At 41.9% G+C, this 26,497-nt stretch overlaps 1 protein-coding gene and 1 long non-coding RNA gene across 6 annotated transcripts in view; one reads left to right on the top strand and one right to left on the bottom strand.

Moving 5' to 3' along the window:
* Positions 1 to 393: 393 nt before the first annotated feature.
* On the bottom strand, positions 394 to 21,737 carry LOC110523683. Of its 3 annotated transcripts, XR_005051724.1 has the most exons (16): positions 20,843 to 21,737; positions 20,226 to 20,357; positions 19,318 to 19,395; positions 18,639 to 19,082; positions 18,300 to 18,489; positions 13,755 to 17,551; positions 13,138 to 13,269; positions 12,230 to 12,307; positions 11,575 to 11,994; positions 11,236 to 11,425; positions 6,503 to 10,487; positions 5,886 to 6,017; positions 4,978 to 5,055; positions 4,323 to 4,742; positions 3,984 to 4,173; positions 395 to 3,235 (listed from the first exon to the last, which is right to left on the bottom strand). It is a non-coding gene; the product is annotated as an uncharacterized LOC110523683 (long non-coding RNA). The 3 variants fall into 3 exon arrangements; XR_005051726.1 differs by lacking the exon at positions 12,230 to 12,307 and having other exon boundaries at positions 394 to 3,235; XR_005051725.1 differs by lacking the exon at positions 4,978 to 5,055 and having other exon boundaries at positions 394 to 3,235.
* A 959-nt stretch (positions 21,738 to 22,696) lies between these two features.
* The window catches only part of kcnn2 (potassium channel TSK2), a 30,197-nt gene continuing 26,396 nt past the window's right edge, over positions 22,697 to 26,497 (top strand). For 2 of the 3 annotated variants that reach the window (XM_021601250.2, XM_021601251.2), the window contains exons 1-2: positions 22,697 to 23,741; positions 25,054 to 25,149. In XM_021601250.2, the coding sequence (XP_021456925.1) occupies positions 22,980 to 23,741; positions 25,054 to 25,149 (858 nt within the window). In that variant the 5' untranslated portion in view covers positions 22,697 to 22,979. 3 annotated transcript variants of the gene reach the window in all.

Genomic DNA, 26,497 nt, shown 5'->3' on the forward strand with positions numbered 1-26,497 from the left:
TTCATATCCTATTAGGGGGAAGGTTAACAGCTCAATGAAACATAACTCATTTGATAGATTGTTTCTAAACATGTACAGCCTCTGCTATTGGCACTCAATGAAAAGCATAGTAAGGTAAGTCTGGTAAAAAATGATTTGCCTTGCGAGATGTAGGGACAGAGTACAACGCCCTGATTCATCAGACAATTCCTACCTGTCAGACATGGGTGTTGACCCATCCAATCGAATGTAGCGATGCTTCACGTGCTTCAGGAACATCTCTTAGAATGTCCAGCATCATGGTGAACTGGCTGAAAAGCAGCACTCTATCCCCCTGACAGAGGAACACAGTCACTGTGATTAATGACTACTGGACTGGAGGGATCAGAGAGAAATGTGGTTGACTGCATGTTAGAAGAGGAAAAGCCAAGGAAAGAGTGATTGTGATTGAGAGCAGGGAAGAGATGGAGTGTCTGACAAAGGTAGAGGAACGGGGAATAAAAGAGTGACTGGTTTTATGGGGGGGAGAAGAAACCCCCAGGGAGGGCGATGGAGAAGGCTATAGCTGGTTCATTACAGGTGAGGCATACTAGCGCATAATAAAGAAGCTGTCTCCATTTGTTCAACTTCCACTCCAATTTCACACCTTGTTTTTGAGAGAGGTCAGAAGCTGTGTGAGCAGGCTGAGTTTTCCTGAGTCCAGGAGCATGTCTGTGTTCAGCTGATAGTCTTGTACGGACGGGTACTGCAGACAGAGCCGGTGCAGCTCAAAATCTGTCATGACGTCCATATCCTCCTTGGTCAGCACTGGGTCTGCGGTCACGGTGGGTCGGGTCAAGAGTCAAAGCAATTACAGACTGACCAAAACACACTGTAATACCCTTAGCTTCCAGAAGCCCCATCAACAGCAGTTGCTGTAGTGGTAGCAGTAGACGAAACAGCAGTAACTTTCATATTAGTGGTAGTGGAGGTAGAACTGCCAATAGCAGTTACAAACTCATTCAATAACTGCAATTCTCTTAAAACAGGTAAGTGTTCAGGCCTGACCTTGAGCATGAGTCACTCATAGCAGTCAGTTTAGTAGTGGTATAATGCTACCGGTGCAGCAGTGGATAATTGACCATCTTTTTCAACTGTTTTTATTTATTTCACCTTTATTTAACCAGGTAGGCCAGTTGAGAACAAGTTCTCATTTACAACTGCGACCTGGCCAAGATAAAGCAAAGCAGTGTGACACAAACAACACAGAGTTACACATGGAATAAACAAACATACAGTCAATAATTCAATAGAAAAAGTCTATATGTGTGTGTGCAAATGAGGTAGGATAAGGGAGGTAAGGCAATGAACAGGCCATAGTGGCAAAATAATGACCTTATATAGCAATTAAACACTGGAGTGATAAATGTGCAGAAGATGAGTATCATCCCATTGGTCAGTTCTCTCTCTGAAGACACATGGACACATGCTATGGTCTTAAATCAGTTAATCTGTGCATCTTAAAATTAAACTTGTTTGGCTTTTTAGTATTCCCTTAAGTATATTATCACTTTTCAAATGACCAAGATACCTTTCTCTCATTATTCCTCTCCCTAACATACTCTCTCCATTGGTGGATCCCTACAGCTTCTGCATCAAGGTGTTGTAGAGCTGCTGCTTCTTGTCACTCATGGCCCAGAATGTTGGTCATACACTAGACAACTTCTAAAATCTTAACTTACGTCAGCATTTCCCCCCCTATGACAACGGAGAAAAGCATGGCAGGATCAACTGGGGAATCATTGTGTATTGTGAGCACCCACGTCCTGGGGTTGAGGATGGACGGAATGAAACATTTGGGACAAGGAAATCAGGAAATGTGAGCACGTCCAAGTTGTTAAGATTTTAGAAGTTGAGGCTATCTCCATTTTAAAATAGTACATTTCCTTCTTCTTCATTGGCTGATTGCTCCCAACTCATAGGAATCCCCACTCAGTTGACTATTTTAAAATAGTGGAAGCCCTCAATGCCAAAACATATTATATCTCTCTCTCATCAGTGCATTCGTAACAACCTAGCCATTATGAAACTTCTATTCAATCAAATAAGCCTCTTGGAGCAAATTAGCAATTCAATGTTTTGTTGACCAATTTCGACACACTCTCATTGACCCCCATACAAAAATTCCTCACCTTGTGGGTTTATTTTCGTGGACAGATTTTGGGCAGAGTAAAACCTATCACTTCACCTCTTCCTCTCTGCTGTTTCAACCAAGATGACCAATGAAAGCCCTCCCTCTCCCGGTGCCTCTAGCAATGTACTGATGTTGATGGCCAAGAGGTGGCAGTAGAGCAGCGAAGCTCATGTTCTTCAGCTCATGCTCGGCGTTCTGAGCTTTCGGGACAGGCTGCGGTCATTGGCGATAGTCAGAGCGTAGCTGGCAGCAGACACACGGCAGCTCAAGGAGCCACACAAGGTTCCCACAAGTAGTCTGTGAGGCATGGCAACCACTTGACTACCATGAATAATGAATGAGTCACAGGTTCAGCTTACAAAGACCTTTTCAGGTTCAGTCAAACGCTGAATATATTATCATTATTGGAGTGTTAGCAGAAACCTGGCTGGGGTGACTTACACGGCTGATGGTTTTACAAGATCTCCACTAATTCCCCTGGATATTTCTAGAGGCACTTAGGCTAAGTGTCTCGCTCAGAAGACACCCAGCAGTTAGCTAACACAGTAGGATGTGAACCTGTAGTATAATAGACTCGAGTGTACTTCTGTGTATAGTCATTCTTGCATAACCGTCATTCTTCGATTTTGGACTTACGGGAAATTATTATGTTGTAGTCGACCCATTTGTTGAGAATATCATATCGAAGGAACCTGCGATCCTCCACAGACCCTATACACACACACACACACAATATAAATAGGACAATCTAAACTGAATCTATATTTGGGAATCATTTCCCTTCTGGTGACTTAAACCAACAGGTTGAAATCTGTATAATCAAATCAATGTTAAGCCTTAACCATGATGGCGACAGTATGATGTGTCCCACCACTCAGAATGAACAGATGAGTCACTCACCATAGTACACCAGAGAAGCAAGACCTAACTAACAGCTGATTGAAGACGGGACAGCCGGGCATTTGTGCAGTTGACTCTGTTTCCATGGTAACGTGGATTCTTTACAATGTTACGTAACTTTGTTTTTCCTTGCTTTAACAAGGAAACAGGAAAGAGATGGCCTGGATGGTCTTCCCCCAAACCCTGCCAACAGAAGACAGGAGGTGGTTCATTACAAACACTGATTTACAGAGACTGGATTGGCACAACAAAAAGAGAGCCCCGCTTCCCAATCACATTAACACAGGATTTAATCTGTTGTCATGCCATGTGTGCCGAGTCTCAGAGGAGCTGAAATAAACTGTTGGAGACTGGTCAGGAATAACAACTCGCCATTTCATCAGCAAGGATTCCACTCAGGTTGTTCTGGTATAGCAGAGTCAGACAATTTTGACCAATTAGCTGATAAGGCTTCAACTGGAACCTGGAGAGGTCAAAGTAACAGAAGGATGTGTGTGTGCGTTCAAAACTGCCTATGTACATAAAATCAAATCAAATTTTATTGGTCACATACACGTGTTTAGCAGATGTTATTGCGGGTGTAGCGAAATGCTTGTGTTTCTAGCTTGAACAGTGGAGTAATATCTAACAATTTCACAACATATACCCAATACACACAAATCTAAGTAAAGGAATGGAAGTAAGAATAGTTATTTCCGGCTGTATGTAATAACACAAAAATGTTCTGGACTAACAATGTAAGGAACAATACATTAAAAAAACAAAATACTGCATAGTTTACCAAGAGCTAAAAGCAAGGCAGCCCTCTCTGTCGGTGCCATTATCAATTATTTCCATGTATTAGATTGTGTTTGTCTATGAAAATCATTCTACATAAATATCTGAATGTGTATGTCAATGAGATGAGTATAAAACCAGCATCTAAACCCACTTGCTGTTGAGGATCTCAGGCTGTTTCTGGAAGCCCTTGTCCCTCTCCACCGCTTGAGTCACGTCCTGCATCATCTTGTTGGTGATGTTCTCACACTTGGTCAAGAGGCCACGTCCTGTTCCCTCAGGACCACACAACAGCCCTGCATCAGGTCAGTGGAGAGGCTGTTCCCTCCGTTGAAAACAGCCACCTGAGGGTACACACACACTTTAGACCAATTAGCTTGTAAGGCTTCAACTGTAACTTGGAGAGGTCATAGTAACATAGGGAATTCAGTAATTAATCACGATGAAAAGAAAACTGTGTGTGGGTTCATACAGGTTTTTTTGTGCCACTCACCAGATTCTCCCACTCGTTAAATAGGCGCAGCTCGACAATCCTCTGGGCCTTCTTCACAGAGCAGCCAGAGATGAGAGACAGCTCAACCGGCGATGCCTCCTGGAAAAACCAGAGGATCTGGCCCTTCACATTAGACCCTGTTCCAACCTCCTGATCTGAGCCTGAGGCATCCAAGTTCCATCTCCATGCCCTCAGCAGACACATCAAAGTCATCACTGGCCTCGTCCTCAGAGCTGGTGCCTGGATCTGGAATCACCTTCCTCCTTTTGTCTGCTCCTTCGGGCAGCCTATTGAAGGGCTTGTGAGGTAGTGATGGGGGATGACCAGGGAGTTTGGCTGCTTGGGCTGCCTGGCATGCTGAGGTTTAGGGGGGAAAACTAGCTGATGATGATGCCTGGGTGTCCTCTTGACTGGACCTCTCTAAGGAAGGAAAAATAATCAGTCTACAGGACCTGGGAGGGAATTTAGGCTACCTATTGCTTCAAATACTTTTTTCTCAAATAAATAAAATTGATGCTATTCTTTTAACACATGAAACTATAGGGCTACAAGACAGCAAACTAGTTACCTAAAATAATGTACATGTTTTTGTTTTGTATAAACAGGCACACATAACAGACACACACACATGCACCATGAAACACAAAACTCTCACCCTCCTCTGAAAACTTGCACAGTGCTTATAGGATTTCCTCAAAATGTCTGCCATGCTCCAGAAGTGGTTCTCTAAGCTCTTGTGTGCATGCAAGATAAGACAAATAGATACCGTTGTAAACCAAAAGAACACATTTTTTGTCAAAATAATTATTAAAATGCAGCTCCCACATTTCAAACAATTTTGGTTCACATTTGCCAAAATTTAGGGCATTGATGAATGTGTTGTGGAACTGCAGTGACAGAGAACACGGGCACTGTAGAGAGGGATTCTACAGCCTTAGTCTGTAGAACGGGGAACTTAGTCTGCAGCTCTTACAGCTGGGCTCTGGACCCTCGTCCTCAGAAACATCTGTTTGGTTGGACAAAAACACACTGGCGCGTGAAGTCCGAAGGCAGACAGGCCAATTAGAGTGTGAGCTCCTCCCCACGCAAGCCTACCCCTCTGTACTGGAGATGACAAATAACAAATGAACAAGCAAGATGGCAGTATATCATCTTGGTCAGGGAAATAAACCGCTAACCTCAAGGTCAAAACTCCAGGTGGGGCACAGGGCTCTTGTGCCCTTGAGCGCGGCACTTTAGCCAAATTACTTCAGTAAATCTCTAGCTCAACACAGATGACTCACACGTCAGGTGTAAACTGAGTATGCACCCCCTGGTTTGGGGGTGTCATGGAGGCTGAAGGAGGTATAGGACTGCAGTCAGGTGGACTCTAGGACCAGGACGATACCAGTATTGCAATATTTTGTGTGTAATGTGTTTGGCATAAGATCCCCCTAATCACTTGTACATGCCTTGTGTTGAAGGTATGCTGCAGATAAGAGGACTGATTTCCTCAGCCCTGTGTAAACCTAGAGTGAGGAGGTCTGATTTACAGTATTTAGATGAGTTTGGTGACTAACTTACCTCCCAACAACATCATGGATGACCCAGATATCTCCTCATCTGATTCAGAGTCTAATACCACACTGTCCATGCCTCTCATTGAGCCAGGCCCTGGGGGACATTTGGGGTCTGAGGTCTCCAAGACAACAGTCTCTGCAAGTGAAAAATGTCAAAGAAAAGGACTCACAAGTGCCTACTGTGAGAGGATGTTTACTGTTTTGGGAGATGCCTTATTTAGCTATATATTTGGTGTGGTCAGGGTTTATGTAAGGGTTACATTTTTTCAAACGTGTCTTGGTTTACATCCCAGTGTCAATACTGGGTCTGGTATCAGGCACTACAGGGACCACCCTTGCCAACCCCAACCCAAAAATATTACTTTCTTCGATAAGTGTTATGTCTATGTCAGTGTTTCCCAAATACGGTCCTGGAGCCTCTACTGGGTGCACGTTTAGTTTTTTGCCCTAGTACTACACAACTGACTTAAATAACCAACTCATCATCAAGCTTTGATTATTTGAATCAGCTGTGTAGTGCTAGGGCAAATACACAAACGTGTTGTTCGAGCTAAACAATATCTTGAAATCAAACAATCCAGCAAACATGACCGTTCGTTGTCAGTAAGAATCACAACCTACCTAGCTAATGGATCTTTCACCAGACAGGATTTCAAACGTTATTTTGTTTTAGATTGATGCTGATTAACTAACGTTAGCTACTTGGCTTGCATTCCGTACATTGAGATAGAGATTACCCTGCTAATGTCGACACTGTACGTGCACGTGAATTAGTCTGCCTCTGACTAGTAAGATAGCTAGCTACATCCTTGCCATCAGGCGTCCTCTTTACTGATTACATATGTAGAATGCTTAGTTCCATTAATTGCAGATAGCTAGCTACAACCTTGTTTCCGCTGAATTACAAAAACAGCACGTGGTCAGACAGACCAGCCAATCAGAGACAAGTGCGCATTGCGATCTCGTGCAAAAAAAATATCACAATTTAAAGGGATAACACTCAGTAGGTGACACATGTATTACATTTTATTGAGCACCTTGGACAGCTCCAATAATTTCAACGATTTGGAGTCACTGGTGCATAGGTGCTTTTTCTAAACTGGAGATGCGTTCTCTGACATAATTCAAAGGGGTTTGGAGTTTTATTAACCAAGTACTGTAAAAGTATCCCTATAATAGTCTATTTTAACCTACACTTGATCAATTGAGAGGTTTGGTTGATGAAACAATCCACTGGGCAAAAAAATGGTTGAATCAACATTGGTTCCACGTCATTGCAACAAAACAAATATATGTGATGACTTGAATGAAGTGAAAAACTGATTGGATTTGCAAAAAGTCATCGATGCAAGGGAATTTCACGGTAGCCAGTGAGCCCATTCAAACCTACCACCGCCAAAATTATTTGGTGGCCTATCTGTATCAGTAGCCTAAACTACATCAAATGGACAAAACATGTTTTCATTATTATTATATCTTACATTCGATACCAGCCTAAAGTAGTGCATGCTGATAAAAGGCATAGCAGATTTTTGATCAGAAGAATATTGGATGATGGGAAAACTCCTGAACAAGATATGCTATCTTTTAGGCTATGTGTTTGTATTGCTTTACATTACGTTAGTTGTTATTTAATGACAATGGATAAAAGAGTGCATTTTCAATGTAATCCACGTTTTATTGACATAGACATTATGTATACTCTTATAAATGGATAAGTCAAAACCACACAATAGGAGTTGATTTTGCACTTTTGATTTCGTGTAAACGGTAGGCTACCCCACTGGTATTTTACAGTGAACATCAGAGTGAACATCATTGAGAGCTCCCATGTAGGCTCCCACGCCTAGGTTATGTGCATATGTAATATGCCCTCAATGATTTTTTTGCCCCTTATCTCGGTGTTCATACTTGAACAGTCTCACTTGTAAGACATTGTTTTTCTCTACTGACATGCTACTTTCCTTGAATGAATATTCGAAAAAATGTTGCAACCTTTTCAATGACGTCAAGACGGTTGTTTTGGTCCTGTCTATCCAATTGGAGCCATCACTTACATTCTACAGGAGCCGAAATGGGTCTAATCTTGCTCCGTAGCTGTCCTCCAGGACATACCACAACGCCCTTCGGCGGGTGTATGGTGGTACCCGACTGCTGCTTTAAACAGCAGCACTGACATGGAAACCCCTTTGCAGTTGCAGAACGATTTCCTTCAAGAGCAGCAGTTCCAGCATCACATCCAGAAGCCCCATCAACAGCAGTTGCTGTAGTGGTAGCAGTAGACGAAACAGCAGTAACTTTCATATTAGTGGTAGTGGAGGTAGAACTGCCAATAGCAGTTACAAACTCATTCAATAACTGCAATTCTCTTAAAACAGGTAAGTGTTCAGGCCTGACCTTGAGCATGAGTCACTCATAGCAGTCAGTTTAGTAGTGGTATAATGCTACCGGTGCAGCAGTGGATAATTGACCATCTTTTTCAACTGTTTTTATTTATTTCACCTTTATTTAACCAGGTAGGCCAGTTGAGAACAAGTTCTCATTTACAACTGCGACCTGGCCAAGATAAAGCAAAGCAGTGTGACACAAACAACACAGAGTTACACATGGAATAAACAAACATACAGTCAATAATTCAATAGAAAAAGTCTATATGTGTGTGTGCAAATGAGGTAGGATAAGGGAGGTAAGGCAATGAACAGGCCATAGTGGCAAAATAATGACCTTATATAGCAATTAAACACTGGAGTGATAAATGTGCAGAAGATGAGTATCATCCCATTGGTCAGTTCTCTCTCTGAAGACACATGGACACATGCTATGGTCTTAAATCAGTTAATCTGTGCATCTTAAAATTAAACTTGTTTGGCTTTTTAGTATTCCCTTAAGTATATTATCACTTTTCAAATGACCAAGATACCTTTCTCTCATTATTCCTCTCCCTAACATACTCTCTCCATTGGTGGATCCCTACAGCTTCTGCATCAAGGTGTTGTAGAGCTGCTGCTTCTTGTCACTCATGGCCCAGAATGTTGGTCATACACTAGACAACTTCTAAAATCTTAACTTACGTCAGCATTTCCCCCCCTATGACAACGGAGAAAAGCATGGCAGGATCAACTGGGGAATCATTGTGTATTGTGAGCACCCACGTCCTGGGGTTGAGGATGGACGGAATGAAACATTTGGGACAAGGAAATCAGGAAATGTGAGCACGTCCAAGTTGTTAAGATTTTAGAAGTTGAGGCTATCTCCATTTTAAAATAGTACATTTCCTTCTTCTTCATTGGCTGATTGCTCCCAACTCATAGGAATCCCCACTCAGTTGACTATTTTAAAATAGTGGAAGCCCTCAATGCCAAAACATATTATATCTCTCTCTCATCAGTGCATTCGTAACAACCTAGCCATTATGAAACTTCTATTCAATCAAATAAGCCTCTTGGAGCAAATTAGCAATTCAATGTTTTGTTGACCAATTTCGACACACTCTCATTGACCCCCATACAAAAATTCCTCACCTTGTGGGTTTATTTTCGTGGACAGATTTTGGGCAGAGTAAAACCTATCACTTCACCTCTTCCTCTCTGCTGTTTCAACCAAGATGACCAATGAAAGCCCTCCCTCTCCCGGTGCCTCTAGCAATGTACTGATGTTGATGGCCAAGAGGTGGCAGTAGAGCAGCGAAGCTCATGTTCTTCAGCTCATGCTCGGCGTTCTGAGCTTTCGGGACAGGCTGCGGTCATTGGCGATAGTCAGAGCGTAGCTGGCAGCAGACACACGGCAGCTCAAGGAGCCACACAAGGTTCCCACAAGTAGTCTGTGAGGCATGGCAACCACTTGACTACCATGAATAATGAATGAGTCACAGGTTCAGCTTACAAAGACCTTTTCAGGTTCAGTCAAACGCTGAATATATTATCATTATTGGAGTGTTAGCAGAAACCTGGCTGGGGTGACTTACACGGCTGATGGTTTTACAAGATCTCCACTAATTCCCCTGGATATTTCTAGAGGCACTTAGGCTAAGTGTCTCGCTCAGAAGACACCCAGCAGTTAGCTAACACAGTAGGATGTGAACCTGTAGTATAATAGACTCGAGTGTACTTCTGTGTATAGTCATTCTTGCATAACCGTCATTCTTCGATTTTGGACTTACGGGAAATTATTATGTTGTAGTCGACCCATTTGTTGAGAATATCATATCGAAGGAACCTGCGATCCTCCACAGACCCTATACACACACACACACACAATATAAATAGGACAATCTAAACTGAATCTATATTTGGGAATCATTTCCCTTCTGGTGACTTAAACCAACAGGTTGAAATCTGTATAATCAAATCAATGTTAAGCCTTAACCATGATGGCGACAGTATGATGTGTCCCACCACTCAGAATGAACAGATGAGTCACTCACCATAGTACACCAGAGAAGCAAGACCTAACTAACAGCTGATTGAAGACGGGACAGCCGGGCATTTGTGCAGTTGACTCTGTTTCCATGGTAACGTGGATTCTTTACAATGTTACGTAACTTTGTTTTTCCTTGCTTTAACAAGGAAACAGGAAAGAGATGGCCTGGATGGTCTTCCCCCAAACCCTGCCAACAGAAGACAGGAGGTGGTTCATTACAAACACTGATTTACAGAGACTGGATTGGCACAACAAAAAGAGAGCCCCGCTTCCCAATCACATTAACACAGGATTTAATCTGTTGTCATGCCATGTGTGCCGAGTCTCAGAGGAGCTGAAATAAACTGTTGGAGACTGGTCAGGAATAACAACTCGCCATTTCATCAGCAAGGATTCCACTCAGGTTGTTCTGGTATAGCAGAGTCAGACAATTTTGACCAATTAGCTGATAAGGCTTCAACTGGAACCTGGAGAGGTCAAAGTAACAGAAGGATGTGTGTGTGCGTTCAAAACTGCCTATGTACATAAAATCAAATCAAATTTTATTGGTCACATACACGTGTTTAGCAGATGTTATTGCGGGTGTAGCGAAATGCTTGTGTTTCTAGCTTGAACAGTGGAGTAATATCTAACAATTTCACAACATATACCCAATACACACAAATCTAAGTAAAGGAATGGAAGTAAGAATAGTTATTTCCGGCTGTATGTAATAACACAAAAATGTTCTGGACTAACAATGTAAGGAACAATACATTAAAAAAACAAAATACTGCATAGTTTACCAAGAGCTAAAAGCAAGGCAGCCCTCTCTGTCGGTGCCATTATCAATTATTTCCATGTATTAGATTGTGTTTGTCTATGAAAATCATTCTACATAAATATCTGAATGTGTATGTCAATGAGATGAGTATAAAACCAGCATCTAAACCCACTTGCTGTTGAGGATCTCAGGCTGTTTCTGGAAGCCCTTGTCCCTCTCCACCGCTTGAGTCACGTCCTGCATCATCTTGTTGGTGATGTTCTCACACTTGGTCAAGAGGCCACGTCCTGTTCCCTCAGGACCACACAACAGCCCTGCATCAGGTCAGTGGAGAGGCTGTTCCCTCCGTTGAAAACAGCCACCTGAGGGTACACACACACTTTAGACCAATTAGCTTGTAAGGCTTCAACTGTAACTTGGAGAGGTCATAGTAACATAGGGAATTCAGTAATTAATCACGATGAAAAGAAAACTGTGTGTGGGTTCATACAGGTTTTTTTGTGCCACTCACCAGATTCTCCCACTCGTTAAATAGGCGCAGCTCGACAATCCTCTGGGCCTTCTTCACAGAGCAGCCAGAGATGAGAGACAGCTCAACCGGCGATGCCTCCTGGAAAAACCAGAGGATCTGGCCCTTCACATTAGACCCTGTTCCAACCTCCTGATCTGAGCCTGAGGCATCCAAGTTCCATCTCCATGCCCTCAGCAGACACATCAAAGTCATCACTGGCCTCGTCCTCAGAGCTGGTGCCTGGATCTGGAATCACCTTCCTCCTTTTGTCTGCTCCTTCGGGCAGCCTATTGAAGGGCTTGTGAGGTAGTGATGGGGGATGACCAGGGAGTTTGGCTGCTTGGGCTGCCTGGCATGCTGAGGTTTAGGGGGGAAAACTAGCTGATGATGATGCCTGGGTGTCCTCTTGACTGGACCTCTCTAAGGAAGGAAAAATAATCAGTCTACAGGACCTGGGAGGGAATTTAGGCTACCTATTGCTTCAAATACTTTTTTCTCAAATAAATAAAATTGATGCTATTCTTTTAACACATGAAACTATAGGGCTACAAGACAGCAAACTAGTTACCTAAAATAATGTACATGTTTTTGTTTTGTATAAACAGGCACACATAACAGACACACACACATGCACCATGAAACACAAAACTCTCACCCTCCTCTGAAAACTTGCACAGTGCTTATAGGATTTCCTCAAAATGTCTGCCATGCTCCAGAAGTGGTTCTCTAAGCTCTTGTGTGCATGCAAGATAAGACAAATAGATACCGTTGTAAACCAAAAGAACACATTTTTTGTCAAAATAATTATTAAAATGCAGCTCCCACATTTCAAACAATTTTGGTTCACATTTGCCAAAATTTAGGGCATTGATGAATGTGTTGTGGAACTGCAGTGACAGAGAACACGGGCACTGTAGAGAGGGATTCTACAGCCTTAGTCTGTAGAACGGGGAACTTAGTCTGCAGCTCTTACAGCTGGGCTCTGGACCCTCGTCCTCAGAAACATCTGTTTGGTTGGACAAAAACACACTGGCGCGTGAAGTCCGAAGGCAGACAGGCCAATTAGAGTGTGAGCTCCTCCCCACGCAAGCCTACCCCTCTGTACTGGAGATGACAAATAACAAATGAACAAGCAAGATGGCAGTATATCATCTTGGTCAGGGAAATAAACCGCTAACCTCAAGGTCAAAACTCCAGGTGGGGCACAGGGCTCTTGTGCCCTTGAGCGCGGCACTTTAGCCAAATTACTTCAGTAAATCTCTAGCTCAACACAGATGACTCACACGTCAGGTGTAAACTGAGTATGCACCCCCTGGTTTGGGGGTGTCATGGAGGCTGAAGGAGGTATAGGACTGCAGTCAGGTGGACTCTAGGACCAGGACGATACCAGTATTGCAATATTTTGTGTGTAATGTGTTTGGCATAAGATCCCCCTAATCACTTGTACATGCCTTGTGTTGAAGGTATGCTGCAGATAAGAGGACTGATTTCCTCAGCCCTGTGTAAACCTAGAGTGAGGAGGTCTGATTTACAGTATTTAGATGAGTTTGGTGACTAACTTACCTCCCAACAACATCATGGATGACCCAGATATCTCCTCATCTGATTCAGAGTCTAATACCACACTGTCCATGCCTCTCATTGAGCCAGGCCCTGGGGGACATTTGGGGTCTGAGGTCTCCAAGACAACAGTCTCTGCAAGTGAAAAATGTCAAAGAAAAGGACTCACAAGTGCCTACTGTGAGAGGATGTTTACTGTTTTGGGAGATGCCTTATTTAGCTATATATTTGGTGTGGTCAGGGTTTATGTAAGGGTTACATTTTTTCAAACGTGTCTTGGTTTACATCCCAGTGTCAATACTGGGTCTGGTATCAGGCACTACAGGGACCACCCTTGCCAACCCCAACCCAAAAATATTACTTTCTTCGATAAGTGTTATGTCTATGTCAGTGTTTCCCAAATACGGTCCTGGAGCCTCTACTGGGTGCACGTTTAGTTTTTTGCCCTAGTACTACACAACTGACTTAAATAACCAACTCATCATCAAGCTTTGATTATTTGAATCAGCTGTGTAGTGCTAGGGCAAATACACAAACGTGTTGTTCGAGCTAAACAATATCTTGAAATCAAACAATCCAGCAAACATGACCGTTCGTTGTCAGTAAGAATCACAACCTACCTAGCTAATGGATCTTTCACCAGACAGGATTTCAAACGTTATTTTGTTTTAGATTGATGCTGATTAACTAACGTTAGCTACTTGGCTTGCATTCCGTACATTGAGATAGAGATTACCCTGCTAATGTCGACACTGTACGTGCACGTGAATTAGTCTGCCTCTGACTAGTAAGATAGCTAGCTACATCCTTGCCATCAGGCGTCCTCTTTACTGATTACATATGTAGAATGCTTAGTTCCATTAATTGCAGATAGCTAGCTACAACCTTGTTTCCGCTGAATTACAAAAACAGCACGTGGTCAGACAGACCAGCCAATCAGAGACAAGTGCGCATTGCGATCTCGTGCAAAAAAAATATCACAATTTAAAGGGATAACACTCAGTAGGTGACACATGTATTACATTTTATTGAGCACCTTGGACAGCTCCAATAATTTCAACGATTTGGAGTCACTGGTGCATAGGTGCTTTTTCTAAACTGGAGATGCGTTCTCTGACATAATTCAAAGGGGTTTGGAGTTTTATTAACCAAGTACTGTAAAAGTATCCCTATAATAGTCTATTTTAACCTACACTTGATCAATTGAGAGGTTTGGTTGATGAAACAATCCACTGGGCAAAAAAATGGTTGAATCAACATTGGTTCCACGTCATTGCAACAAAACAAATATATGTGATGACTTGAATGAAGTGAAAAACTGATTGGATTTGCAAAAAGTCATCGATGCAAGGGAATTTCACGGTAGCCAGTGAGCCCATTCAAACCTACCACCGCCAAAATTATTTGGTGGCCTATCTGTATCAGTAGCCTAAACTACATCAAATGGACAAAACATGTTTTCATTATTATTATATCTTACATTCGATACCAGCCTAAAGTAGTGCATGCTGATAAAAGGCATAGCAGATTTTTGATCAGAAGAATATTGGATGATGGGAAAACTCCTGAACAAGATATGCTATCTTTTAGGCTATGTGTTTGTATTGCTTTACATTACGTTAGTTGTTATTTAATGACAATGGATAAAAGAGTGCATTTTCAATGTAATCCACGTTTTATTGACATAGACATTATGTATACTCTTATAAATGGATAAGTCAAAACCACACAATAGGAGTTGATTTTGCACTTTTGATTTCGTGTAAACGGTAGGCTACCCCACTGGTATTTTACAGTGAACATCAGAGTGAACATCATTGAGAGCTCCCATGTAGGCTCCCACGCCTAGGTTATGTGCATATGTAATATGCCCTCAATGATTTTTTTGCCCCTTATCTCGGTGTTCATACTTGAACAGTCTCACTTGTAAGACATTGTTTTTCTCTACTGACATGCTACTTTCCTTGAATGAATATTCGAAAAAATGTTGCAACCTTTTCAATGACGTCAAGACGGTTGTTTTGGTCCTGTCTATCCAATTGGAGCCATCACTTACATTCTACAGGAGCCGAAATGGGTCTAATCTTGCTCCGTAGCTGTCCTCCAGGACATACCACAACGCCCTTCGGCGGGTGTATGGTGGTACCCGACTGCTGCTTTAAACAGCAGCACTGACATGGAAACCCCTTTGCAGTTGCAGAACGATTTCCTTCAAGAGCAGCAGTTCCAGCATCACATCCAGAAGCCCCATCAACAGCAGTTGCTGTAGTGGTAGCAGTAGACGAAACAGCAGTAACTTTCATATTAGTGGTAGTGGAGGTAGAACTGCCAATAGCAGTTACAAACTCATTCAATAACTGCAATTCTCTTAAAACAGGTAAGTGTTCAGGCCTGACCTTGAGCATGAGTCACTCATAGCAGTCAGTTTAGTAGTGGTATAATGCTACCGGTGCAGCAGTGGATAATTGACCATCTTTTTCAACTGTTTTTATTTATTTCACCTTTATTTAACCAGGTAGGCCAGTTGAGAACAAGTTCTCATTTACAACTGCGACCTGGCCAAGATAAAGCAAAGCAGTGTGACACAAACAACACAGAGTTACACATGGAATAAACAAACATACAGTCAATAATTCAATAGAAAAAGTCTATATGTGTGTGTGCAAATGAGGTAGGATAAGGGAGGTAAGGCAATGAACAGGCCATAGTGGCAAAATAATGACCTTATATAGCAATTAAACACTGGAGTGATAAATGTGCAGAAGATGAGTATCATCCCATTGGTCAGTTCTCTCTCTGAAGACACATGGACACATGCTATGGTCTTAAATCAGTTAATCTGTGCATCTTAAAATTAAACTTGTTTGGCTTTTTAGTATTCCCTTAAGTATATTATCACTTTTCAAATGACCAAGATACCTTTCTCTCATTATTCCTCTCCCTAACATACTCTCTCCATTGGTGGATCCCTACAGCTTCTGCATCAAGGTGTTGTAGAGCTGCTGCTTCTTGTCACTCATGGCCCAGAATGTTGGTCATACACTAGACAACTTCTAAAATCTTAACTTACGTCAGCATTTCCCCCCCTATGACAACGGAGAAAAGCATGGCAGGATCAACTGGGGAATCATTGTGTATTGTGAGCACCCACGTCCTGGGGTTGAGGATGGACGGAATGAAACATTTGGGACAAGGAAATCAGGAAATGTGAGCACGTCCAAGTTGTTAAGATTTTAGAAGTTGAGGCTATCTCCATTTTAAAATAGTACATTTCCTTCTTCTTCATTGGCTGATTGCTCCCAACTCATAGGAATCCCCACTCAGTTGACTATTTTAAAATAGTGGAAGCCCTCAATGCCAAAACATATTATATCTCTCTCTCATCAGTGCATTCGTAACAACCTAGCCATTATGAAACTTCTATTTAATCAAATAAGCCTCTTGGAGCAAATTAGCAATTCAATGTTTTGTTGACCAATTTCGACACACTCTCATTGACCCCCATACAAAAATTCCTCACCTTGTGGGTTTATTTTCGTGGACAGATTTTGGGCAGAGTAAAACCTATCACTTCACCTCTTCCTCTCTGCTGTTTCAACCAAGATGACCAATGAAAGCCCTCCCTCTCCCGGTGCCTCTAGCAATGTACTGATGTTGATGGCCAAGAGGTGGCAGTAGAGCAGCGAAGCTCATGTTCTTCAGCTCATGCTCGGCGTTCTGAGCTTTCGGGACAGGCTGCGGTCATTGGCGATAGTCAGAGCGTAGCTGGCAGCAGACACACGGCAGCTCAAGGAGCCACACAAGGTTCCCACAAGTAGTCTGTGAGGCATGGCAACCACTTGACTACCATGAATAATGAATGAGTCACAGGTTCAGCTTACAAAGACCTTTTCAGGTCTTGTACTTTTCAGGTCGAGTGTACTTCTGTGTATAGTCATTCTTGCATAACCGTCATTCTTCGATTTTGGACTTACGGGAAATTATTATGTTGTAGTCGACCCATTTGTTGAGAATATCATATCGAAGGAACCTGCGATCCTCCACAGACCCTATACACACACACACAATATAAATAGGACAATCTAAACTGAATCTATATTTGGGAATCATTTCCCTTCTGGTGACTTAAACCAACAGGTTGAAATCTGTATAATCAAATCAATGTTAAGCCTTAACCATGATGGCGACAGTATGATGTGTCCCACCACTCAGAATGAACAGATGAGTCACTCACCATAGTACACCAGAGAAGCAAGACCTAACTAACAGCTGATTGAAGACGGGACAGCCGGGCATTTGTGCAGTTGACTCTGTTTCCATGGTAACGTGGATTCTTTACAATGTTACGTAACTTTGTTTTTCCTTGCTTTAACAAGGAAACAGGAAAGAGATGGCCTGGATGGTCTTCCCCCAAACCCTGCCAACAGAAGACAGGAGGTGGTTCATTACAAACACTGATTTACAGAGACTGGATTGGCACAACAAAAAGAGAGCCCCGCTTCCCAATCACATTAACACAGGATTTAATCTGTTGTCATGCCATGTGTGCCGAGTCTCAGAGGAGCTGAAATAAACTGTTGGAGACTGGTCAGGAATAACAACTCGCCATTTCATCAGCAAGGATTCCACTCAGGTTGTTCTGGTATAGCAGAGTCAGACAATTTTGACCAATTAGCTGATAAGGCTTCAACTGGAACCTGGAGAGGTCAAAGTAACAGAAGGATGTGTGTGTGCGTTCAAAACTGCCTATGTACATAAAATCAAATCAAATTTTATTGGTCACATACACGTGTTTAGCAGATGTTATTGCGGGTGTAGCGAAATGCTTGTGTTTCTAGCTTGAACAGTGGAGTAATATCTAACAATTTCACAACATATACCCAATACACACAAATCTAAGTAAAGGAATGGAAGTAAGAATAGTTATTTCTGGCTGTATGTAATAACACAAAAATGTTCTGGACTAACAATGTAAGGAACAATACATTAAAAAAACAAAATACTGCATAGTTTACCAAGAGCTAAAAGCAAGGCAGCCCTCTCTGTCGGTGCCATTATCAATTATTTCCATGTATTAGATTGTGTTTGTCTATGAAAATCATTCTACATAAATATCTGAATGTGTATGTCAATGAGATGAGTATAAAACCAGCATCTAAACCCACTTGCTGTTGAGGATCTCAGGCTGTTTCTGGAAGCCCTTGTCCCTCTCCACCGCTTGAGTCACGTCCTGCATCATCTTGTTGGTGATGTTCTCACACTTGGTCAAGAGGCCACGTCCTGTTCCCTCAGGACCACACAACAGCCCTGCATCAGGTCAGTGGAGAGGCTGTTCCCTCCGTTGAAAACAGCCACCTGAGGGTACACACACACTTTAGACCAATTAGCTTGTAAGGCTTCAACTGTAACTTGGAGAGGTCATAGTAACATAGGGAATTCAGTAATTAATCACGATGAAAAGAAAACTGTGTGTGGGTTCATACAGGTTTTTTTGTGCCACTCACCAGATTCTCCCACTCGTTAAATAGGCGCAGCTCGACAATCCTCTGGGCCTTCTTCACAGAGCAGCCAGAGATGAGAGACAGCTCAACCGGCGATGCCTCCTGGAAAAACCAGAGGATCTGGCCCTTCACATTAGACCCTGTTCCAACCTCCTGATCTGAGCCTGAGGCATCCAAGTTCCATCTCCATGCCCTCAGCAGACACATCAAAGTCATCACTGGCCTCGTCCTCAGAGCTGGTGCCTGGATCTGGAATCACCTTCCTCCTTTTGTCTGCTCCTTCGGGCAGCCTATTGAAGGTCTTAATTATGCTCCCATTGGTAGGCTTGTGAGGTAGTGATGGGGGATGACCAGGGAGTTTGGCTGCTTGGGCTGCCTGGCATGCTGAGGTTTAGGGGGGGAAACTAGCTGATGATGATGCCTGGGTGTCCTCTTGACTGGACCTCTCTAAGGAAGGAAAAATAATCAGTCTACAGGACCTGGGAGGGAATTTAGGCTACCTATTGCTTCAAATACTTTTTTCTCAAATAAATAAAATTGATGCTATTCTTTTAACACATGAAACTATAGGGCTACAAGACAGCAAACTAGTTACCTAAAATAATGTACATGTTTTTGTTTTGTATAAACAGGCACACATAACAGACACACACACATGCACCATGAAACACAAAACTCTCACCCTCCTCTGAAAACTTGCACAGTGCTTATAGGATTTCCTCAAAATGTCTGCCATGCTCCAGAAGTGGTTCTCTAAGCTCTTGTGTGCATGCAAGATAAGACAAATAGATACCGTTGTAAACCAAAAGAACACATTTTTTGTCAAAATAATTATTAAAATGCAGCTCCCACATTTCAAACAATTTTGGTTCACATTTGCCAAAATTTAGGGCATTGATGAATGTGTTGTGGAACTGCAGTGACAGAGAACACGGGCACTGTAGAGAGGGATTCTACAGCCTTAGTCTGTAGAACGGGGAACTTAGTCTGCAGCTCTTACAGCTGGGCTCTGGACCCTCGTCCTCAGAAACATCTGTTTGGTTGGACAAAAACACACTGGCGCGTGAAGTCCGAAGGCAGACAGGCCAATTAGAGTGTGAGCTCCTCCCCACGCAAGCCTACCCCTCTGTACTGGAGATGACAAATAACAAATGAACAAGCAAGATGGCAGTATATCATCTTGGTCAGGGAAATAAACCGCTAACCTCAAGGTCAAAACTCCAGGTGGGGCACAGGGCTCTTGTGCCCTTGAGCGCGGCACTTTAGCCAAATTACTTCAGTAAATCTCTAGCTCAACACAGATGACTCACACGTCAGGTGTAAACTGAGTATGCACCCCCTGGTTTGGGGGTGTCATGGAGGCTGAAGGAGGTATAGGACTGCAGTCAGGTGGACTCTAGGACCAGGACGATACCAGTATTGCAATATTTTGTGTGTAATGTGTTTGGCATAAGATCCCCCTAATCACTTGTACATGCCTTGTGTTGAAGGTATGCTGCAGATAAGAGGACTGATTTCCTCAGCCCTGTGTAAACCTAGAGTGAGGAGGTCTGATTTACAGTATTTAGATGAGTTTGGTGACTAACTTACCTCCCAACAACATCATGGATGACCCAGATATCTCCTCATCTGATTCAGAGTCTAATACCACACTGTCCATGCCTCTCATTGAGCCAGGCCCTGGGGGACATTTGGGGTCTGAGGTCTCCAAGACAACAGTCTCTGCAAGTGAAAAATGTCAAAGAAAAGGACTCACAAGTGCCTACTGTGAGAGGATGTTTACTGTTTTGGGAGATGCCTTATTTAGCTATATATTTGGTGTGGTCAGGGTTTATGTAAGGGTTACATTTTTTCAAACGTGTCTTGGTTTACATCCCAGTGTCAATACTGGGTCTGGTATCAGGCACTACAGGGACCACCCTTGCCAACCCCAACCCAAAAATATTACTTTCTTCGATAAGTGTTATGTCTATGTCAGTGTTTCCCAAATACGGTCCTGGAGCCTCTACTGGGTGCACGTTTAGTTTTTTGCCCTAGTACTACACAACTGACTTAAATAACCAACTCATCATCAAGCTTTGATTATTTGAATCAGCTGTGTAGTGCTAGGGCAAATACACAAACGTGTTGTTCGAGCTAAACAATATCTTGAAATCAAACAATCCAGCAAACATGACCGTTCGTTGTCAGTAAGAATCACAACCTACCTAGCTAATGGATCTTTCACCAGACAGGATTTCAAACGTTATTTTGTTTTAGATTGATGCTGATTAACTAACGTTAGCTACTTGGCTTGCATTCCGTACATTGAGATAGAGATTACCCTGCTAATGTCGACACTGTACGTGCACGTGAATTAGTCTGCCTCTGACTAGTAAGATAGCTAGCTACATCCTTGCCATCAGGCGTCCTCTTTACTGATTACATATGTAGAATGCTTAGTTCCATTAATTGCAGATAGCTAGCTACAACCTTGTTTCCGCTGAATTACAAAAACAGCACGTGGTCAGACAGACCAGCCAATCAGAGACAAGTGCGCATTGCGATCTCGTGCAAAAAAAATATCACAATTTAAAGGGATAACACTCAGTAGGTGACACATGTATTACATTTTATTGAGCACCTTGGACAGCTCCAATAATTTCAACGATTTGGAGTCACTGGTGCATAGGTGCTTTTTCTAAACTGGAGATGCCTTCTCTGACATAATTCAAAGGGGTTTGGAGTTTTATTAACCAAGTACTGTAAAAGTATCCCTATAATAGTCTATTTTAACCACATAGCCTAAACAGGCTGCCAGGAATCAGATCATTCGGGATTCAGAAAATACAATATACAGTTTGAGAGAACAATGATGTTGGATGTTTCAAAAATACACATTCACATTCTATAATAATGTGTGGTTGCAGCAGTACCCGATACGTGTGGATGATTGGGTTCAGGCTTTGCTTTATGGCTCCCCAGATGCTCAATTTCGAGCAGTTGCCTATATTTCCTCCAGGTGACATAACTCCTCCACCCCATTAATAACACCGCTACCAGCGAACACATCAATCTGAGGATTGAGACGGCTGCCCCCAGTCTGGCTGGAATGCAAGTCACATGGTCTGTGAACGTAACCAAGATTAACAGGCACAGACCATGTGAATGAAATTGCTATCTCCAACATCTTGAGTGGCTCAATCAGCACATCAGCTACGCAATGGCTACTATCGATTGATAAAATAATAATAAGTGGTTTTGAGCGATCCAAGGAAGAGTAACTGCTGCTGTAATTGTAACTCATCTGGACTAAGCAACTAGTCAACCTATTACTTTCAATGTTCAAGAGTAGGCTACAATATTATCCCTAGTAACCTACACTTGATCAATTGAGAGGTTTGGTTGATGAAACAATCCACTGGGCAAAAAAATGGTTGAATCAACATTGGTTCCACGTCATTGCAACAAAACAAATATATGTGATGACTTGAATGAAGTGAAAAACTGATTGGATTTGCAAAAAGTCATCGATGCAAGGGAATTTCACGGTAGCCAGTGAGCCCATTCAAACCTACCACCGCCAAAATTATTTGGTGGCCTATCTGTATCAGTAGCCTAAACTACATCAAATGGACAAAACATGTTTTCATTATTATTATATCTTACATTCGATACCAGCCTAAAGTAGTGCATGCTGATAAAAGGCATAGCAGATTTTTGATCAGAAGAATATTGGATGATGGGAAAACTCCTGAACAAGATATGCTATCTTTTAGGCTATGTGTTTGTATTGCTTTACATTACGTTAGTTGTTATTTAATGACAATGGATAAAAGAGTGCATTTTCAATGTAATCCACGTTTTATTGACATAGACATTATGTATACTCTTATAAATGGATAAGTCAAAACCACACAATAGGAGTTGATTTTGCACTTTTGATTTCGTGTAAACGGTAGGCTACCCCACTGGCATTTTACAGTGAACATCAGAGTGAACATCATTGAGAGCTCCCATGTAGGCTCCCACGCCTAGGTTATGTGCATATGTAATATGCCCTCAATGATTTTTTTGCCCCTTATCTCGGTGTTCATACTTGAACAGTCTCACTTGTAAGACATTGTTTTTCTCTACTGACATGCTACTTTCCTTGAATGAATATTCGAAAAAATGTTGCAACCTTTTCAATGACGTCAAGACGGTTGTTTTGGTCCTGTCTATCCAATTGGAGCCATCACTTACATTCTACAGGAGCCGAAATGGGTCTAATCTTGCTCCGTAGCTGTCCTCCAGGACATACCACAACGCCCTTCGGCGGGTGTATGGTGGTACCCGACTGCTGCTTTAAACAGCAGCACTGACATGGAAACCCCTTTGCAGTTGCAGAACGATTTCCTTCAAGAGCAGCAGTTCCAGCATCACTGTAAGTACCAGCACTACTGCGGACCAGAGGAACGGCTCACTAAGGAGCGCAACCAATGCTGCACCTGCAATAACTGTACATGTGATGCAAGAAAAAGCCTAGTTTTTCGCGGGACGTCGCCGAACACTCAAGGAACTTTAAGGACGCCATCCGTAACGTATTCGAGGCAAGGTTCTCAGTTTAGCGTCTGTGAGTTCACGCCCTCCAGTCATGGTAGTTCATCCAGACATCATTACCATCAGCAGTGCTACAATCGGCAGCGGGGCAGCCCGAGCAGCAGCCACAGAGACAGTAACTCGTATAACGAAATAGCCATGAGTAGCTGCAGATACAACGGCGGCGTAATGCGACCGCTGAGCAACTTGAGCTCGTCCCGCAGAAACCTACACGAGTTTGATTCCGAATCCCAGCCTTTACAACCAATCTCTACCGCAGATGCGTCGGACACCCTAGCCTCTAAACCGGAGAACAATTCCACCACCCTAATGCCTTATGCATCGGGAGACGGAGGGGGTGGATGTAACAACAGTGGCAGTAAATCGGGTAAAAAGAAGAACCAGAACATTGGGCAAAAGCTTGGACATAGAAGGGCCTTGTTTGAGAAAAGGAAGCGTCTCAGCGACTATGCTTTGATCTTTGGGATGTTTGGGATCGTAGTTATGGTTATAGAGACTGAACTCTCATGGGGAGCCTATGGAAAGGTGCGTAACTCAAACCCGGTAGGCTGCAGGTCCATCTTGGTCAGAAGGATTCATTGACTGGCATGTCGAGTTTACCAGGGAAAACCGCAAGTTTCATTTTTTGGGGATTTAAACCAGTAGTAGCATAGTTGACTTGTTTTCTTTACACATCAAATATTTAGACTGTGAAGCCTTAACCCATAAACCATCTGATCAGCCATAACTTGCATGGCTGGTCTCTCTCTTGCAGCCTGGTCTCATAGACTAGACACAAAAATTGGTATGATATGTTACATTTGGTGTGTTTACATAAGACAGACGGATACACAGGGTGATCAGTCAGGGTGAATTTGTGGGCATATAAAGCAGACCTCTAGAAAGCGAAACCCTAGCAACCGAAAGGTTGCGAGTTTGAATCACATCATGGACAACTTTAGCTAATTAGCAACTTTTCAACTACTTACTGCTTTTAGCTACTTTGCAACTACTTAGCTTGTTAGCTAACACTAACCTTAACCCTATTAGCTAACTCCTAAACTTAAAACTCAACCATAGCCTAGCTAACGTTAGTCAACTAGCTAACGTTAGCCACCAAGCCACCTAACTAGAATTCGTAACATATCATACGTTTTTCAAATTCGTAATATATTGTACATTTACAAGTTCGAAATATTGTCATATTGCAAATTTGTAACATATTGTGCATTTGGAAAATGTGTAACATAATGTACGTTTTGCAAATTCGTAACATATAATACAAATTGTAATTCTTAACATATCATATGAAATGAGTGATGGACATCCACAAATGAATACATACCATACGAAACGTAACATATCATACTAAATGGAGTGTCTCGGGTTTACATACCGAATAATACAAAATGCTTTGAGACCAGGTTACTCTTTGAGCCAAGTGGGTTTACAAACTTCATTGACATAGTGATACATGATCTCTCATTAAAGGGATGTATGTCCTCTGTTGGCCTTAAAGGAAAACTCCACTCAAAAACTATCTTTTGGTATTTTTTTCATTAGTCCACTGTTGATACAGTCCCAAAATGTTTTGCATGTCAGCATTCAAGTTTTCAAGATATAGATCTTTCAAAATAAAGAAAGTGTTACAGTACTTTGCTAGGCTTTACTAATATACTGTAGCCTTGTACTATATTGAACTAGCGATGTGCAAATCCAATATATAGGCCTACCTTACAGGAGTTTCCTGAAATGTTAATGATTCAATATATAATAGCATATTTCTATTTTGTAAGATACTGTTTGTTGCATGAATGCATGTGTTGTTGTATTACTATTGTTATTTCTCTCTTTACAGGAGTCATTGTATTCATTAGCTCTAAAATGCCTGATAAGCCTTTCTACAATCATTCTTCTTGGTCTGATTATCATATACCACGCAAGGGAGATTCAGGTAACATGGTTATTCTTCATGTCATTGTCATTCACATCCCTTGAGCGGTTAGCTGTGGTTATGATAGTGTCATAATAGTGTTATTACACATTTGCTATCCAAGTGTACCATGCTGTCAAAGTGCACAGTGAGAAAAAGTATGAAAATCTATGCACTCACTACTGTCATTCCTTGCTCTGGATAAGGGCATCTGCTAAATGACTAAAACATTTCTTATCAGTATGAGTGTGAGTTTGCAGAATAATTGTATCCAAGACATCCAAACCAAATCAAATTTTATTGGTCATGTACACATATTTTGTAGATGTTATCCATCGTATGTTCAGCTAAATGCTTATGTTTCTAGCTCCAACATTGATGCTATAAGTCGATTTAACTGACTTCACTGAGTGCAATTACTCTGAAATGAAATTGATTATTTCCAAATTAAGTACATTTCCAATTTAGCCGGAGACATAATCTAATTATCTGGCATTGAAAACTTAAACGGACTTAGAAATACCTTAATGAGATGAGTTGCTTTATCATAACCCAAATACTATTTCTCCATTGTTTGCTCCACAAACAATGGTATATCTCTCTACCTATTGCTCCAGGTTTTTCTTATCATTGGAGACTTTGTAAACAAATAGCTTCAAAAAATGAATTCCTATGTTGCTCTAATGGAATGTCATTCCTTGCCCACTCTGATGGTTTATGCTTATCTAATCTGGAGAGTCTAGCTTTAGGAAGTTGTTATTCCAATGCCTACTTCAGTCTGTTATAATTTCTATTTCATTTGTAGTCTTTTAGGTATTTGTGATTTCAACAATAATTGCTAACATATTAAAACACCCTAACAAGAAAGGTATTAATACATATGAACATATGTTTTAACATATTAAAACACCCAATGAGAAAGATCATCTTTATTTATTGGAGAATACTTATTCTAATTTGTTTGAGAATCAGTGGGTAGAATAGGAGCAGCAGCCAAATCAATATTTTACTATGATAGTGGCTGGCACTTGCATCTCAAGATTGGCTCCTGCATCTTCCAAACCTTCAGGGGTTAAATGGTCTGGATTGTCAGTTTCCTTGAATGGTTCGAGCACTTGGACAAACTCAATTTTATGACCTTGCGTCAGAGCATTGTTGCATTACTTAACGTTTTTTCTTCCTGCAATTCAGCACTTATGTCTGTCTCGGTTGTAGAACCACTTAATTAAAATAATGAATGGTGCTCCCTCAATTGTGTGGCTTGTCGAGAGGTGGACATATATTACGGTATTGTCAGGAACCTATTACGTGGCTCCACCAGAGTCAAATTGACCAGAGAAGAAATACGTTTGCCTATGCCAAGCATTTT

The sequence above is a fragment of the Oncorhynchus mykiss genome, chromosome 5, assembly GCF_013265735.2.
Source record: "Oncorhynchus mykiss isolate Arlee chromosome 5, USDA_OmykA_1.1, whole genome shotgun sequence".
In the NCBI taxonomy this organism is placed as follows: domain Eukaryota; kingdom Metazoa; phylum Chordata; class Actinopteri; order Salmoniformes; family Salmonidae; genus Oncorhynchus; species Oncorhynchus mykiss.